At 39.5% G+C, this 18483-nt stretch overlaps 1 protein-coding gene across 1 annotated transcript; it reads right to left on the reverse strand.

Moving 5' to 3' along the window:
• Nucleotides 1–8644: 8644 nt before the first annotated feature.
• On the reverse strand, nt 8645–9658 carry LOC147693466 (olfactory receptor 52E4-like). The gene has a single exon (XM_086936003.1). The coding sequence runs from the start codon at nt 9656–9658 to the stop codon at nt 8645–8647; it is 1014 nt and encodes a 337-aa protein (XP_086792129.1).
• Between the last annotated feature and the right edge of the window lie 8825 nt (nt 9659–18483).

Here is an 18483-nt window from a genome sequence, read left to right on the forward strand (position 1 = left end):
CTTTGGTCAGTAATACTTCTGAGGCTCATCAATACTAGGGGCAAAGCAGCAGGTCATTTCAGTGAAGTGGATGCACACACTTTCCCTAATCTTGATTTTATTGTGCCATTGAGCTGTTCAAACACTACTCTAGAGGCTTCTGGTCGATAGGCACAATGTAATTTCTGCTCAATTTTGAAATCTGGGATTCCTCCTCATGGGATAGACTTCTACCCATTGAGAAAACAGATACAAGATAACAAGGACATACTTCAAACCGTTCTACAGTGGCAACTCAATGAATTCAAGTTGCAATCTTGTGAATGGTCCCTCTGCTTTTCCAATTTTTCCCCAACTGACAACTGTTTTTTTACCTGGGTTTTGCTTTTGGCAGCTCAAACACCTCTGGCACAGACTCTCTGCAATTACCCTAAACTTGGGATTGTACCATGTCTGTCTGAAATGTCTAATCATGGCATCCCTACCGATGAGAGTAGTTACATGATATACCCTAGCCGTTTGTGTTAATAAACTATCTGCCATTTCTGGCCTACCATCTGGACACACCCACACTTCATCTTCTTGTGCAACCTGATTTGATCCAGTGTTCCTTCTCTTTTGCGTCTGCCTCATCCTGTAACAGTCTAACTTCGTCCCATGTTTCAAAAGCAGAGAAAAACATTCGTTGGTAATTGGTAACTTCTTTTTCCAACACTCTGTTCACAGAAATTGTATTTTGAGCACAAAAAATGTGCAACTTGGTCAGCGTACTCCTTACCCTGTGTCACATAATCATTTCCTGACTTATGTGCGGCACATTTGACCACTGCAATTTCTTTTGGCAATTGCAATGCTTCCAATAGTTTTTTAACTTTTTTGCCATTTCTAATATGAGAACATGAAGAAGTCAGAAATCTCCTTGGCAGCTATAATTGGCTGAAGTCATGCACAACCCCCAAACCATATCGACTATCTGTAATTATGGTTATGGTTATTCTCGATTTCTTCCCAATTGTGCAGGTTTTTGTTAAAGCAACCAATTTGGCTTTTTGTGCGGACTTGACTCCTGTTAGACAGGAAGCTTCTAGAATACCTGACACAGTACATACAGCATAAGCAGAACTCAATTCTCCATTTTCCCTTCTCAAGCATGACCCATCAACAAACATTACAAAGTTTGACTTTTCTAAGGGGAAGTCAATTATGTCAGGTCTGGGCTTTGTACACATTTCCGTCACATCCAAACAATCATGATCAACTTCTCTTTTACTTCTTCACAATATGAATCAGGCAACAAGGTTGCTGGATTCATCATCGTGCATCTTGTCACACTTACATCGTCAGCACCCAATATTACTCTTTTATACTTAGTCAGCTGACTAGGGTCAAATGCTGAATACAAGTTCTTGTTAAATGGATCTCAACTGAATTAATGTGGCACACACACCTTTATGGGATGTCCTATCCCAATCGATTCACTCTATTCCAGACTCATACAAGTAGCCGCTACTGATTTTAAGCAGCCAGGTAATGCTACAGCCACTGAATCCAGAGTAGGAGAAAAGTATGCTACTGGAAGTTGGGACAATCTGTGTCGGTGTTAACACTGAAAGTACACTTCCTTCTATTTCGCAAAAGAATAAAGCAAATTTGTTTGTATAATCTTGCATTCCCAATGCTGGTGCTTGACAAAAACAATCTCATAATTTTATGAATGCTTCTTCACTTTCATCATTTCACTCAATCAGATCCACTGCACCCTTTCGTATCATCCTTAATAAAGGTTTTGCAAGCAGTGAGAATCAACTGATCTATTGACGACGGTATCCAACCACTGCTAAAAAACATTCACACTTCTTTCTTGGCTTTAGGCAGACTCATTTGTTGAATCACTTTTATTCTTTCTGGTGTCACATTTTTGAGTCCTCTTTCTATCTTGTGTCCTAAATATTGAACTTCTTGTTGGCAAAACTGTAATGTTTTTGACGACACGTCTTGTCCTCCTTCTGATAAATGGTTCAGTAAAGCTAGTGTGTCAATTACACAAGCTTTTCGTGTCTTTGATGCCAATAGGTCATCAATATAATGAACAAAAAACGAATTTCCTGGCATAACCAAAGTCTCCAAAAATGTTTCAGTATCTGATTAAAACTCAAAGGACTCCCTGTATACCATTGAGGAACTCAGCACCTTGGCAACACACGGTCTACGAACCGGAATGCAAAAAGATTCTGGCTATCCTGACTAGCGAATTACCGCTCAAAATTTATTTTAGAATACCCTGTTCAATCATTTGATCAACTACTTGGGTAACTCCTGCCTTTACTTCAGGACTCATTCTGTTCTGTGGTGTATTTGGATATATCGCACCTTCTTTCACCACAATTTTAATTGGGTCTACCTTTGCCATTAGACCAATTTCCTTTCATGTAACATCCCACACATCTGACCTCACAGTGATTTTCAATTCATTAGGCAAATCACTTTTAGTAAGAAGTCAAAACATCTCATCCACTTCTGTTCCTTGTTTCGCTAACATCATTTTGAAAGCAATGTCTTCATCAGGTGTTTGGAAAGCAACACCATCAGGCGTACAGAATATGGTACAGTTTATCTTTCATAACAAGTCCCTACCTAACAAATTCAACCGGACTTGAGTCAGCTTACTACAAACTGATGCATGTCTCTGAAATTCCCAATATTCACTTCTATTGGTTTTGTGACTGGGGTATTTATTTGTTTATTTGAGACTCCTACAACTTGGATAGTTTCGCCCGAGAGGGGTAGGTTTGGAATTTCTGCTGCTCTCACAGTAGAGCGGGTAGCGCCAGTATCCACTAGAAAAGTGATGTCATTTCCTTCAACCTTTCCGTCAACAAATGGTCCTGACTGATCCACCCCCAAGGATGCGCCAAGCACACACTCTTCCTCCCCCCTCAGGCACCGTCATTGTGAAATTTCTGAATCACTCTCATTACTTTTCATCCGAAATTGCTGAACCTTCTGTGTATTCTTACCACTTTCTCCACATAATCCGGTGTTCACACTGTCTCTCTGCACCTGAGCACTCCCACTGTTGGGCATAGGGGCTTGTGGCACTTGCAACTGAGGTGTAACTACCTGTTTGTTTTGTTATTGGTTCACAACCACCTCATTCTGCATCTGCGGATTTAAAATTCGATTTACCCCATTATTCTGTTGAATATTTCTACACTCATCCTTCTAATGTCTAAGCTTTCTGCATCCATGACAAGGATAGTTATTTTTCGCTTCTTCTCTACTCACTCATCCTTTTACCTTATTTCCATTTGACACTTGACTATTCTGATTTTGCCTATTCATCTGGTTTTCGTTTTGAGAACCAGAAGTTGCTTTGTGGTGTTCTCCTAACTTCACTTGTGCCCACATCATTTTCTCCTTTAACTTTTTGTGTTTTGCATCAATGTCATCACTACAGTTCCTCGCAAACATCAAAGTGTCAGCAAAGTATATGCTGGTAAATCATCTGACTAATTTCTGACGTTGATCCATACATAAACCTATATGCAAAATGTCCCATATCTTTGTCACCAATGGTCTCAAATCCACTACACTGATTAAACACCTGTAGCAACCTTTCGTAGTATGCTTGCAATGAGTCCTTAGGTTCTTGAGCTGTTCAGTCTATCTTAACCCAATCTGTTTCTTTAGGGGGAATTTTCCCTTTCAGAAAAGTAATCAATTGATTATATTTCTTCATTACTTCCTCTGAAGGCGCACCTGTCTTTGCGTCTCTAGGATACTCTTTAGTTGGCCAATCAACTGTAATCTTACATTCTGTCCACAAAACAGTTGGTACCACTATATCAAACAGGCAGTCCAAATCTTTCAACAACACATTTGAAACCTTTAAAAATCTCTCAACCTGTTTATACCATTCAATTGTTTTTTCTCTCAGTCTAGGGAAGTCATTCGTAAAGGACAAAATATCCTGTCCACTCCATGGAACATGAATATATCTACCACGAGGAACTTCTCCCATAGGACACATCCTTTCAGCCTTTTCTGCTTCCCTTAACAGAAATGTAGATGCTTCTTTTGTAGCTGCTTCATCTCTCTTTTTTGTCCATCTACTTCTCCATCGATCTATATCTTCCCATTTCTTTGAAATGTGCATTAGTTCTTTTATTTTCAATCTCCTTCCTGACTCATTCAAACTTTCTAAATCCTTCTCAGTAAATTCTGATCTATAGAGTTTTTTTAATATTTTAGATTGTTCTACATCTATTCTAAATTCTAAAGCTGCTTCCACTATCTTCTCATGAAGATTCTTTGTTCTCCAGGTTATACTTTTGCACAAAAACAACAATTCTTCATCTCCATATGAACGTAATCTGTCTGTATTTATTGTACCTATAATCATTTCCTTCAAATACACTCTCAACTTGCTTACAGCTGTAGTTTTTGCTTAAGGTTTCTTTTTTTCTAATCCTTTTGCCCATTGTTCTAGATCTTGTAGTGAAAATCTAGTAGAATGTCCTGCCAATGGTGCAACAGTTCTTACTTTCATCCTTCTATATATATGTGAAATTATTTTTGGGGTTTCAGTCACAGTCTCATGATTTGGGAGATCTAATAATAACATATTTGAATCACTCTCACTAGTTTGATCTTCTAGCATCACTATCTCTTTTCTAACAGCATTCTGTGAGACTGCCACATTTTGTGGTTTTGGTGTACCTCGTTTGTCACCATACAGTGGAATAACAGGACCAATAGTTACTGGCACTGTCAGTGCTTCAGCATTTAGACCTAACTGATTTATTTTCTGAATTATCTCTTCTTTTCTTTTATTCAATGAATACCTTTCCTTTTCTTGTGATACTCGGATGACTGTTGGATCATATAGAACTTGTGGAACCAATGGTTTTCCCATCATAGGGGCACTTGGAGTTGTATCTCTAGCACTTTCTTGATAAGGCAGAGGTCTTTTGACTAGATCATCTTCCAACAAATCATCATCAGATTCATCAAACCCTATTCCTGTCACACCTATGTGTTTCGTTTTTTCCTTACATTTGCTCCCTTCTTGATCCTCAGCCATTAATACTGGATATGAAGCCTCCATTACTACAGCCCTTCTCCAGATTTTCATTTGATCTCCTCAAGTGTCAAATGGGTATCTGGGTAAAAATCCTCTATTAATTCCTCTGCCTCCTCTGTATTTCTCTTTGTTCAAATGCCTCAGCTTCCCATTCCTCCAAAGCCTCATACTGTGTTAACCTATGATTTGGTTCCAATGAATTCATTCTGTTTCTCAAATTCTGAAGAATCCTCACATTAAATGTACCATGTTCCTGAAAAGCTAGAACACCATCACCTTTTGTATATTCCATCCAACTTTCCAACCATACACAAGTATGATATCCACTTGACATCATTATAAAGGAAGCAGGTGTGCTAGGAGGTGGCATAAGAATTTCCTCCCTAGTTACTATACGCTTGTCCTTCTTAAAGAAATTCTTGATCTTATTAATCAGCTTCATTCTTCTGTTAACTAGCTAAGACAGCCGGTAAAATCCCAAGAACTCTTCCGTATTTTCAGGAATACTGTTTGTTAATACTCGTCCTATACCAGCGCGAGGCACACCAACAATCCAATTAGGTTTCACTACATGTCCTTTATCCACAACCAATACCAGCATGGTACTTGCCTACTGATCAATCAAAGCTCACAACACAGCCACTTGTCTGACCAATGCCATCGCAGCTCTTTGTGATGTCAGTATTGATCCTACTACTGACCCTCCCTGTACAATGTGTACTTTTCACATGCCCGTTGTTTCAACCAATACCAGCGCAGCTCTCTGTGACGTCAGTATGACTCCTGCTACTGACCCTCCCTTCACAAGGTAATACGACAATGTATTTTCTAACTTTTTCTTTATAAATTTCTGTTAGTAACAAAGTAAAAACAGCGCTACTCTGCCTGCTCCGCTAAACCAAAATAGTTTCTTCACTCGCCTCAAAGAGAAAGTACTTCCTGTCGCTACAGTAAAAACCACTGTTTACCCATTAGTTAAGCCCGGGGAGGACCTATTACTCCTCTAGGGATACTCCTCCTTTGGGTAAGGCCAAAGTTTCACAGGTGGGCCCTTTGCTTTCACTCACACTCAACTCTTATACAATATAGTCCATAATATAACACCTACAGTCCTGCGTAACTTTTAGGTATTATGACAACAGATGAGTAACCTTCTGCAGTGTAATTTTTTTACCACATTCTTCTAAATTACACTACCGGTATTCCCAGGTATCTCTGTACCTGTACTTCCAGACACCATAATCTTCACAGATCAACACTCTCCCTTTGGTCGATGGACCATTAGTTGAGTAGTTGATGATGATATTAACAATTAACTAACTAACTTACTGATCTTAGTGAAATAATCACAGACTCAATCAATGGTATTCAAATCTCGGTCATAAATGAACGCTCATTAGTACAAATTCACAGTGCAAACTCCATCAACTTTCATGGGAGAGAAAATTCATTTAGCAAATACATTCAATTCACAGACACAGTCAACAAATCAATGCATTAAGTGTGGATAGATGAAGAGACAAAAGACATAATAAATCATACATTTGCAAAAGATATGCAAATTTAAGACAGAATAATAGTTACCCAATGGTGATAATGGAAAACCAACCCTCTGGCCAAAGGACTAGTGAAGGTCCCCTGATTAAGAATCATGAGACAAAGACTATAGGACAGGATCAGGACAGGGCAACACTTACTAAACTTCTCTACAGACCCGACGCACCAGGGCGCATCCCTATATTACACTCTCTCCCTCCCCGATATTCTTCCGGAATCTTCAATCTAATCAGGTTGTCTTTCAGGTGTGAATCTTACCAGTCTGTTTTCTCCCTTCCTCTGCAGCAACTCTCACCTCTCTTCAATCTTTTCTCTATCAGCATCGATGTCAATCTCGAATAACTCGCTTGCTTGCATTTCTATCTGTCATTGTTTGCAATATGTTCTATAGTAATCTTTAAGTCACTAGTTAATGTCTTCATTTCTGCCAGTCCCTCCCTCAAAAGTTGCAAACATCGATGGAATAAGGACTTTGATTGGACAGGGACAGGTGAGTTTTTGTCACCTCATGCTGACATGTTCCCTTTTTAATAATCCTCTTTTGTTTGACAAACCCTTCCCCTTTAGTTCATTCAAATCTTTATTTTTACTTAATTCCCATATATTCAATGTTGTAAATCAAAAAACATTTTATATGCAGTTTCACAGTCGAGAACAGCTTTTGCATGACTCTTGTCCTTGAATCGTGTCAGCCGCTCAGCCACACGGACATGGGGTCACATTATGACTTAGCTGAGCATGCGCAGCTTGCCTCCATCTCGCAGCCATCTTTCTTTCATTATGCGTAATAGGCCCAAACGTACTCTAATAATAAAAGGATCATAAACTAATGTTAATTTCTCAAATACATGATTTTAACTGTTCACCACCCACTTCTACTCTATCCCATGTTACTGTCTCTTTCTTTAAGCAAAAGCATTGGCAGCAATAGCTCTCTTTAAATTCAGGCATGTTACTATCTACGCAATCCTATTTCGCACATGCGCAAAAGTTTTCCCGTTTAAAATGGGTATTAGTTGCATTGCATTATATTCTTAGTTATTTAAGCATGCATAAAGCTCTCTTCTCATGTGTAAATGTTGTGCATGTATATCAATTTTGTTTTCTTCACTCTTTCTAACAATTAGTACTGTTAATGAGGGATTTCTCCGAGCAAGTTTTTGTTTTCTTGACTTCTTGCTCCATCACAAGTAGTGCCACACAGTAAAAGTTATTTTGTAAAAGGTAACTCATATCTGCTGAATTTGGAAATCACGCTGTTTATTTAGAAGTAAATGGATTGAGCCTGCGGGCCTACAAATTTTGCTTAGGCCTGGTTAGTAGTTCCTGCTACCAGCAATGTTTCAACATTATTGGTGCTCATTCGGACAGAAAACCCACAAAGACAGCATGTTGTATGTATTTTTTTGTATACATTTATTGAACTCGCAGTGCATATCATCGAGTGTCTTCATTGATCCTCCACTTTTTTTACACAACCATTATATCACGAACAACGTCCAGTCAGATAAACTCAGTGGTCCTGTAAAGTGGAATTTGTACTCTGAAAACAAACTCATCCAATAAGCACCTACAATTCCTTGGATTGTACTATTAAATATCAAGCTACATGAACATTGAGCATAGAAAATCAAGGGGAAAAATATTGAAAGGAAAGTGCATATAGGGAAGTATAGATTTAATATTTGTAACTGCACACTTATGTACTTTGGAGCTATCTGAACTGCTTAGATGGTTAAAAGAGTAATTAGGTATACAAATCTAAACGTACTTACCTCTCATTATTTTTTCAATCTGTCTCATTGATATTGTAGGTTCGATATTCAATGTCCACACAATATATTTCAATTACTCACTCTTAAGTAGTTTAATACAAGTTGCTATCAAAGCCTTTTGTGCTTTCGTATAAATGAGCATCAAGCAGATAGTATCCTGTTCTCCTTTGTTGGATTTCAGCAGTGCGATCAATAAACATTATAAAATTTCTACATATATTTTGTCAGAAATCCAATCTCAAAGCTAAAGTCAACCCCATTTCTCTTTGATGAGTTTTAATACACCCTGCTGCACTGCCCTTACTGTCACTCCAAAAATAAAAGGATTTATGAAAGGAGGGAAAAGGAGATACGTGTTTGCCACAATGACAAGCACATACGTGGGCATGCTGGCATGAAATCTGTTCAAAACAACGACAATGAAAAGTGGCAAGTACAAAGTGGACATGGAGCAAACATGGGCGCTGCAAGTGCGGAAGGCTTTGACACAGTCTTTGTATGGGAGAATGAAAATAGTCCTGAGTATCATTGTATAAGAAAGGGAAATGCCCAAAATGTCAATTGCTCCAGAGAGGAAGACTAGAATAAATGCATAGAGGCTGTTAACAGTGATGTCAGCACAAGATAGCTTTGCCACCGCCATGTTCTCGCAAAATGAATGTGCAATGTGCAGGCTGCAGAATGGCAGTCTCAGAATGAGCAGTGGAATGGGTGTAGCCAGCAGGAGGGCACGGACCATGCACGCTGATGCTATCTTCGCGATAAGTTCATTGGTGACGATACTGGTGTATCTAAGAGGATTGCACACTGCAACATATCGGTCAAAGGCCATAACTGAAAAAATTGAGGTTTCCATTGACAAAGAACATGCCCAGAAGAACATCTGAGTAAGGCAGGCACCAAAGCTGATGTCTCCAGTGTTAAACCAAAGCAGACCAAGCATCTTAGGAAGTAAGGATGAGGAAAGAACTAGATCAGACAGAGCCAACTGGGCAATTAAAAGATACATTGGCTCGTGGAGAGACACCACTGTCTTTATAGCCAGCAGAAGAGTACAGTTTCCCAGAACTGTGACAATGTACATGAAGCTCAGGGGTGCAGCAAACCAGATGTGGAACTTCTCCAGTCCAGGGATGCCCATCAGGATGAGGGAAGATGGTGTGAATCCAGTGGCGTTGACTGATAACATGAAGCTCCCTTCATTATTGGACAACTGTTCTGGAGCCAGAGTCCCTGTTTGGATACAAAAATATTTGAAATACATGGCTTAATCAGCTGACACATTTTTTGTGTAACAGTTCTGGTAAACATAGGATTGCTGAAAGTTTTTTTTACTTCTAGCAGGCAGATATATGACATTAGAACTGAGGGTGGATAAGAGTGCAATGCAGATTTCCTCTGATCACTTCAATGCGCCTGACACAACATTCCGCTTTTAAATCTAAACTCTAAACTCAAAGGTGTTGGTAAACAAAAGTCTGAACAAAGATATCTTCTCTTCTGAGGCCTCCTCATCAACAGCTTGTTTCCTATTTTAGGTGTGCAAAAACTCTCATAACTTTGTAATACACACAGAAGGATGTATTATGAAAGGTTGAGTCATTAAGAGTGGAGACAGAGATTCAGGTTAGAATTTGATGAGACCCATAACTCGTCGCACAGGAAAAAGAGTGACACAGTGTCTATCGCATATGATGGCTCCATAGGACGATCAAAACGTCAATAAATTCACAACCATAAAAATTTAATTAGTACAGTGTTCTACCACCATATTTATTTCCACTGATATGGGTTTCTCACTGCAAGTTCAGCTGCAATTATGTCTATTATGGTGATTCTTCAATAACAGTCAGGGGTAGTAGAAAGGAAAACATGAACACTGGAAATGTATTAACAAATTGTCTCTAGATGGTTTATGGGATTTAATCTATACTTGATTTGCATATCTCTAGAATGGAATGGTGGGTGAAAAACGTTGACCTGGAATGCAGCCTGAGGAATTACCTGTTGCTGAAATTAAATCAAGCATTCATTCCATCCATTGGTTCTTTGTTGTAGTAGATGCACAGATGAAGTAGATGGACAGGGTTCTAGTTATATATCAATAATAATGCCTAAGTAAGCTAAAAGTTGCTGGGGCTTGCTTACACTGAACTTTTCACAGACCCTGGCCATGCTGTTCAGGCAAGACTGTACATATTGGGGCAGAACTAAGAATCCAATATATATCTTGTTATACATATCCTGTTGCACCTAGCCCACCAAGATAATGGCACCCACCCAACTTAGATACAGGTGCACCATAGGTTTGTTTAGGGCGATGGCTACTCCATCACCACTATAGCCAAACCTCAAATGTCTGTATGCCTACCCAAATAGGATTAATTTGAAACTAAGGAAAAGGTTAATAAATTGCACCCTCATCTTTTGGAAAGGTGACCGTGCCACCTGTGAAAACGTCTGTCATTGGATTAACAGACAGACTGAGTATCTTAAATTCACTAAGACCATATCTGATAATAGTGTACCTTTCCTGGACCTCAAGATTATACCAGCTGGTTGCCAGTTGAGGACAACACTTTACAGAAAACCCACTGACAGGAACAGTTTGCTACTTTGTAGCAGTCACCATGAGTGAGCTCTCAAAGATAACTTACCGTTTGAGCAATTCCTACGCATTCGCACGAATTGTAGTTTGATCACCGACTCCAAAACTGAAGCAAAAATCCTTGCCAACAACTTAAGACAAAGAGACTACCCATATCACCACATCATGAAATCCATGAAAAGGGCCACAAACAATCACCAGGAGGCCCTAGTGGAGGTGGTCTCCAAAGAACCAGAAGACACTCTTACATGTGTCTCTTCTTTTACCCCGGGCTCCAATCGCATTAGAAATATCATCAAAAAACACTGGTGCATCTTGAACACTGGGTCATTACAATTACCCACACCGAGATTTGCTTATAAACGTAAGAGGAATCTGAAAGATATTCTTGTGAATACGCGACCTAAGACCCAGAGAACCAATTATCAGAGGCCTCTTTTGGATCTCCCACCGGTACAGGGCCATTATCCCTGCAGCCCATGCTCGGTGTGTCGCCAAACAGCACCCACAAAGGAAATTGAACTCTCTGACACCTTTACTTGGCGCCTCACCAAAGACACCAACTGTAACACAACCCAGTGTATCTACATGATCACTTGTCTGTGCCAACTGAGATACATAGGCTATAAGAGCTGTCAAGACAAGGATCACAGAACACAAAAGCAACATTTGTTGCCAATGAGTTTCTACTAAGATGTGCGCACACTTTAAAGACTTAGGTCACAAACCAGATACCATTTGATGGGTGGTACATGAAGCCCACCCCCACATTATACAGAAAGACCTAGGATAGGAAAAAAAGGATACACCATTTATCCATTGATCAACGAGGATTGAACAATGAAATCCCCTGGGGCCCCTGGGCTGATACCTATATGTGTCTGGCAGTTTGAACACACTATCATGTACTTAGGAGTACCACTGATACCATACCAACCCCTTGTACGGGTGCTATACTGCATTAATGTTAATGTTCATGAGCCATCTGAATGACTACCTCCACTACTGACGGTCTTTAAACATTACTACTGTGTCAGGCCATATGTGCTGAAAACCCATTTCATTTCCGGTCCCTGAGACAGTGACATACTGCTTTGTGACATCTTGGCCAACCAGATTGTTTTAACGAGGATTAGGATCAGCACAATGTGCCCCTTCCCCTTTTACATTACAACATATTCCAATATGGACATCATTCCTACCCACTTGGATACGTCCTGTATTCATGTTGAGAAAGGTTAGCAGTCCATCTACTCCACTTACGGTTTGACACTGCCCCTGCCCACCACAAGGAACTGGTGAGTATAACAGTGCCTCACTAACGCTGCTCTTTACCACCCGGTACTGGCAATAGGGGAAAGATTGCAGTGCAGTGACGCTGGGTTGAGGTAAGTATGGTTGGCGCTAACGAATACCGGCAAAATAATCCTCCTGAATATGCAGCTATGCCTACTAGTGAGTTTTAATGGTTGACGCGGCAGCTGCCTGCACACCCAGATGCACGCTGCCTTTCGAAGGTGCAGGTTTACTGTTGCACCCCATATAGGCACAATGGCATGGTCCCGCACTGCTCGTCTGACATGCCACCTCGCCCTGGATAGTGGCAATGCGGTGGGCAATGTGGGAGCATCCTTCACTGTGACCCTGGCTAACGGGGACCATGTGCTGGTGATTGCATTGGTGCGTTCTGGGTGGCTCATATTGCCCCTGGGTCCCAGGGTCCCATCCTCAGCTGGCTATTGATTGATGGTGGGATACCCCTCTATACTTGGTTATGATAACCTAACAACTTCATTGATGCTTCCCTTTAGAACACTGTACCTAGAGGTGTCACAGCCCGGCCGGACACTGTTGAGGCGTGGCTATCAGAGATTTAGGGTGAGTTTTATAGACCTTTGTGAGCTACTGCTTTTTCCTGAAATGAGCTACATTTTAACATACTTTATGTTTATTATATCACGTGTGTTGCCTGCCACTTTCTCATTGCAAGTGACATTGCAAGTCACCTGTGCGCATACTATGGGTCACTACTATTGGAGAGCTACATTGTATGCGCAGCCACTTATGCCTATGTTAATGTATGCTTTTGTTTTCTTTTAAATTACCCTCAACACTTTATAGGTACTTTTCCTATTGTAACGTGGTAGGTAGGTTGGTCCAGTACAACTACGGTGTGTAGATAGTTTGCACATGGTCCTGATGAATTGCCGTAGGATCCTTAGGATGTTTTAGGCAAGAAACATGTTGACCCTATTAGAATAGAGGGCTAGGATCTTGAATCATTATTTCAGATAAGTTGCCACTCTTTTTTCTTTTTAATCAGGTGGGAGCCATCCTATTAAATGTGTTTATTGAAGTACCCAACCTGTTTTAGCCTTCATCCTCCTTATATCACATCTACACTTTCCCAGGCTCCTCACTTACACCTCACCAAACGGCAAGGAACAAAAGATCTCTGCAAAAGATCCCCTCATTGGGTGCCCATCGGGTATTGCAGCACCAACCCGATGAGGAGAAGGCCCAATGATAAAGTATGACACCTAGTTGGCTGGGTGTGTGAGGGCCCTAGTTCTGAAGGAAGGAATCCCCCTCCCGACTACTCACTGTAGGACTACATTATCCTCAGGCTATTCTCATTGTACCTCTCTCTACCAGTCTCTCTGTCGACCCGCTTAGGAACTGCATCACCTTCTTCTTTTTTTTTTACTTGGGCCTGTATGCTAGACCTTAACAAAAGCCCTGTTGAGTCCCTCATTTTTGAATAATTAAAACAAATAACAGGATATAACAAGTGGATGACAAATGGTCAACGATGGAGAATCATATTTCTATGGTGGAACAACATATTGTGGTTTTGAGTGATGACGTTAACAAAATTCACTGTTTGGAAAAGAGAGTGCTCCAGCTCAAACAACACAAAGAGGATTTGGAGAACAGGAATAGAAGGAATAATCTCTGAATTGATGGCCTTCCTGAAGCATTGGAGGGGGATGTTCCTGTCTAAGCATGGGCAAATTTTGCGAATTTGCGATCCACGAATTTGCAGATTTGCGAATTTGCAATCCGCAAAATTCGCGAATTTGTGCGAATTTGCGGATTTTTTGTTTTTTGCGCGTTCGCGGGTTTTTTTGCATCTTCGCGAGTCGCTTGCATAGCGAAGTTACCCATGCAGTCGTCTATGGGAGAGGGAGAGAGAGAGAGATAGATAGATAGATAGATAGATAGATAGATAGATAGATAGATAGATAGATAGATAGATAGATAGATAGATAGATAGATAGATAGATAGAGAGGGAAAGAGAGAGGGAGAGAGAGAACGAGAGAAAGAAAGAGAGGCCGGATCTCTGAAGGGCCAGATTCCTGAGTTGCCCCTACAGAACATACAGCTTTTTATTTTTAGCAAAATTCGTATGAAAATTGTGCTGTAAAGGTCTCTTTTAGTTTAACCCCTCCCGACAACTCAAAATGGGTGTATTTGCCATCCTCTCCCTTCTTCCTGTTTTTTATATCTGTAAGTGCTTCCTGATGAGGGGGTGCCTCGTTGCCTACTTGTAACTATTATCTGACCCTGCTTCAAGGGTCAGAGCAGGGTCAGAGAAAAGTTGCAAGTAGGCAACGAGGCGCCAGGAAGCAATTAGCAGCAGGTGTCCAAGTTGAAGTTAATTTGTTTGTAACCCTTTTGTAAAAGGTTACAAAGAAATTAGGTTCAACTTTTGCACCAGCTGTTGTAACCCTTGCTTGGCTGAAAATCCGTCCCCGCTGATTCGCGGATTTTACCGTGATTTCGCGAGATTCGCGGATCGCGAAATCGCGGAAAATCCGCAAATTCGCCCGCGAAACGGATTTTACGCCCACCCTTAATCCTGTTTCCCTTTTTATCTCCTTCCTTCCAGAATTATTAGATATGCCTTCCTAAACCTCGCTTAATTTTCAGAGGGCTCATAGGCTTGGACCTCGTGCTTCCTGCATCTCCTGTCAAACCAAGAAGAGTCATCATACTTTTTCTAAGTTTAATGATTTATTGAGAGTTCTTTCTGTGGCTAAAGCTAAACATCAATTCACTTGGTTAGGTCAAAGAATTTTCCAATCTCAAGATGTTTCCAATTTCAGATAGTTTAAAATGGTTTCTTTGAAGTATTCAGTATATTTCATATGTATTTTCTGGTAGTGTTTGAATATGTTATAATATTTGCTTTAAGATGTTCTCATTGTCTATCTTTGCAGATTCATCTTATATGTTTGCATGTGTGTGGTCCTTGCACCTGAGTATCTGTGGTCCTGATGTGGCATGGATTCCTCCCCTTCTGGGTCAGTTATCGTTTCATGTGTTGTCACCACCAAGTTTAATTTCCTTTTGGTATTTATTCAGGTATGTTTTAGCAGTCGTCCTGTTTGTATTTGTACTGTCTCTTCTTCTTGCTTTGAATTTCTCTCCTTTACCATCCTTTTTTGCCTTGTTTTCCTTAGTCTCTACTTGTTGTTCTTCTCCTTTTCTTATTCCTTTATTATCTCCTTCTTATCTTTTGACTTTCTCATCTTTTCTCATCCATTTCAATGTTCTCATTTATCTGTTACTTACTATGTATAATTCTATGTATTATCATGGAATATTAAAGGATCTATTAATCCTGTTAAAAGAAAGAAGATACTAACCTATTGGGTAAGGCCAATCCTGACCTAGCTCTTCTCCAAGGAACCCAACTTACTGATTTGAAAGCGTTAAATTTCAAGCAAATCTGGGTGGGGATAGTGTTTGTTTCCCGATCACTGAATAAAAAGAATAGTGTTATTGTGCAAGAAATCACTTAATTTTACTTTTGCTTCACAAGAAACAGATGGTAGGGGTAGATGTACTACTTATGTACTAATGTACTAATGTAGTTATTGATAATGTCCCCCTTACTGTTTAAAATGTATATGCCCCTATGATCCCTGATCACAATGTTATGCCCTCCATTGCTAGAAAATGCACACAAAAACATTATTCATATTTGATTTTGGGTGACGACTGCAACCAAATTATGGATCCTTTTTTGTATAGGTGTTCTTCTGCCTAATTTTTGTCCCAAAGAATGCATAAACATTTCCATTCGGCCAGTGCCAGTGCTAATGATGCTCTTGTAGATTCCTGGAGGTTCTTTAATCCCACAGTATGAGACACATCGTGTCCGCCTCACATGGTTCGCCAAGGTGCATGTGAACCAGACATGCACCTTGGCGAACCATGTGAGGCGGACACGATCGAGGACCTCTACTGCGGGACCGGAATTACTGCATCAGGGACACTGCTCCCTATCAAAGATTCTTTACCTGCCAATACTATGTTCAATACATGAGGAAGAGCATTAAACTAAGATTAAAAAATTACCTGTTGCGAACATAGGAAAGATTATCAAATTGAACATTCTATATTTACTTTTCAAGCCCTGAGGAAGTCCCTGGATGGGACGAAACGTGTGCTTTCAAAAGTTTTTAAAGAATGAAAAATAAAGAATAAACTGAAATCGAACATCGACTCGTCTATGGAACAAAATCCTTTGAACTGTTTTCTGAATTTGCTACAAGTTGTGTACAAAGTATGCCGGGCTATCGTGTTTAAAAAATAAAGACCTATCTCATTGTTAAATATTGACTATAAGATATTTGCTAAACTCCTAGCTCTTTGTTTAGAGTCCTGCCTCCCGTATCTTATAGGGAAGGAACAATCAGGATTTATTAAGGGTATGCATATATCTGACAACTCTTGTTTATTGTTTGATGTTCTTACTAAAGCCCCTCTATTTAAATCCTCTCTTGTGGCCATAACAATAGAGGCTGAGAAGGCATTTGATAGAATCAGTTGGGAGTTTATGCTTCAGTCATTAACTTGGCATTGTTTCGGACTTAAATGTATTGCTTTTATTTCCCTTTTGTATCATTGTCCTAAAGCATCTGTATTGGTTAATGGCAGAGTCTCTTCAGATTTTCATCTTTATAGAGGAGTATGACAGGATTGTCCTCACTCCCCCTTATTAATTTGTTTTGGTGTTTGAACCTTTTCATCCCAGATTCATCATAAACCATCTATATCAGAATTTACTTATGATGATCATCATTTGTAATTTGCTGCCTATGCAGATGATATCCTTTTGTTTGTTTCCTCTACAGAAAGCTCTTTGCTTTCTCCTTTGAAAGAAATGTCTTTGTTTTCCCAGGTATCCGAATATAAAGTTAATACAGACAAACTGGACATTTTTCCACTCAATAAATACACCTTCAGCCATCCTTATCCTTATCGCATCACTGGTTTTCAGTGTTCTGCTTCTGTCAAAATTAAATAGTAAGGTATATGGGTCACAAATTCTATTGCTGATACTAAAAGAATAACTTAAAATGAATTTGAATGTATTCTGTCTTCCTGCAATCCTTTATTTCATTCATTGGGGGAGGGGGCATATAGATGTGATTAAAATTATGACGTGACCTATTTTTGTATATCTTCTGACTATGTTACTAATTCATACCCCCCCCAAATTTTTTTATTTATATATACTTGTTTCTTTTTTATGGCATAATTTGAAATTGCGCATATAGCCCTATCTGTTTTGTAAAAATCTAAAGCGGCTGAAGGAGTTAACTTTCCACAATAATATTATTATCTTAGAACCTTTACATTGCGACAAGCTGCCCTTTGAACTTCAAAGTAATTTCACCTCTTTCTCCAATGCAGTTAGAATTTGAAAGAGCTTTCCTTATGCACTTGACCTTTGAGGAGGTTTTGTCATTTTCTTCTGCAAAGTAGCTCCTCTATTTTAAGTATTTAAAAGAGATGGTTTCGCTGATCAAATTAAATTTTTCTCACAATTCAACTGACTCCTTCCATATTTCTTGAAATGGCATTATGGTATACTTCTTTAATTCAGGTTAATAATATACCTCTTTTTGGCGTACTTGGAAAGATAAGGGTCTTATGTGCGTTCATCAACTAGTTCATAATAATGCTCCTATTACTTTTTCTCAATTTCGTGATAATTATCAGTGTCCCAAGTCTTTTTATTTTTATTTTCAATCATTGAATAATGTTGTACCTGATAAGTATTTTTCCATTCAGAATTATTGTTCCAGTTTAGTTCCTCTTTCTTCTGGATTTACTGAGCTCCTCAAACCAGGTCCTAGAGCATCAGCTGTTTGCAAGTATCTCTTGCTACTGAACACTAGGTCAAACTTTTAAGAAAAGAATACTTGGGGGTAATGTTGCTTTTTGGAATAACATATGGACACCCATTTATAAAGTCTCTCGATTAGCTAGTATTACTCAATCCCTATTTTTCATCTATCACCGACTTCACTAGACTCCTGCATAATGTTCTAGATTCTCCTCAGAGATTTATGACAAATGTTGGGCTTGGGATTTTCCTCAAGCAGACCTTATGCATATGATATGTAGGTGTCCTGATACACTTTCCTTTTGTCACAAATTAAAAAAAATGTGTAACATCGAA

The sequence above is a fragment of the Lissotriton vulgaris genome, chromosome 8 (assembly GCF_964263255.1).
Source record: "Lissotriton vulgaris chromosome 8, aLisVul1.2, whole genome shotgun sequence".
Lineage (NCBI taxonomy): Eukaryota > Metazoa > Chordata > Amphibia > Caudata > Salamandridae > Lissotriton > Lissotriton vulgaris.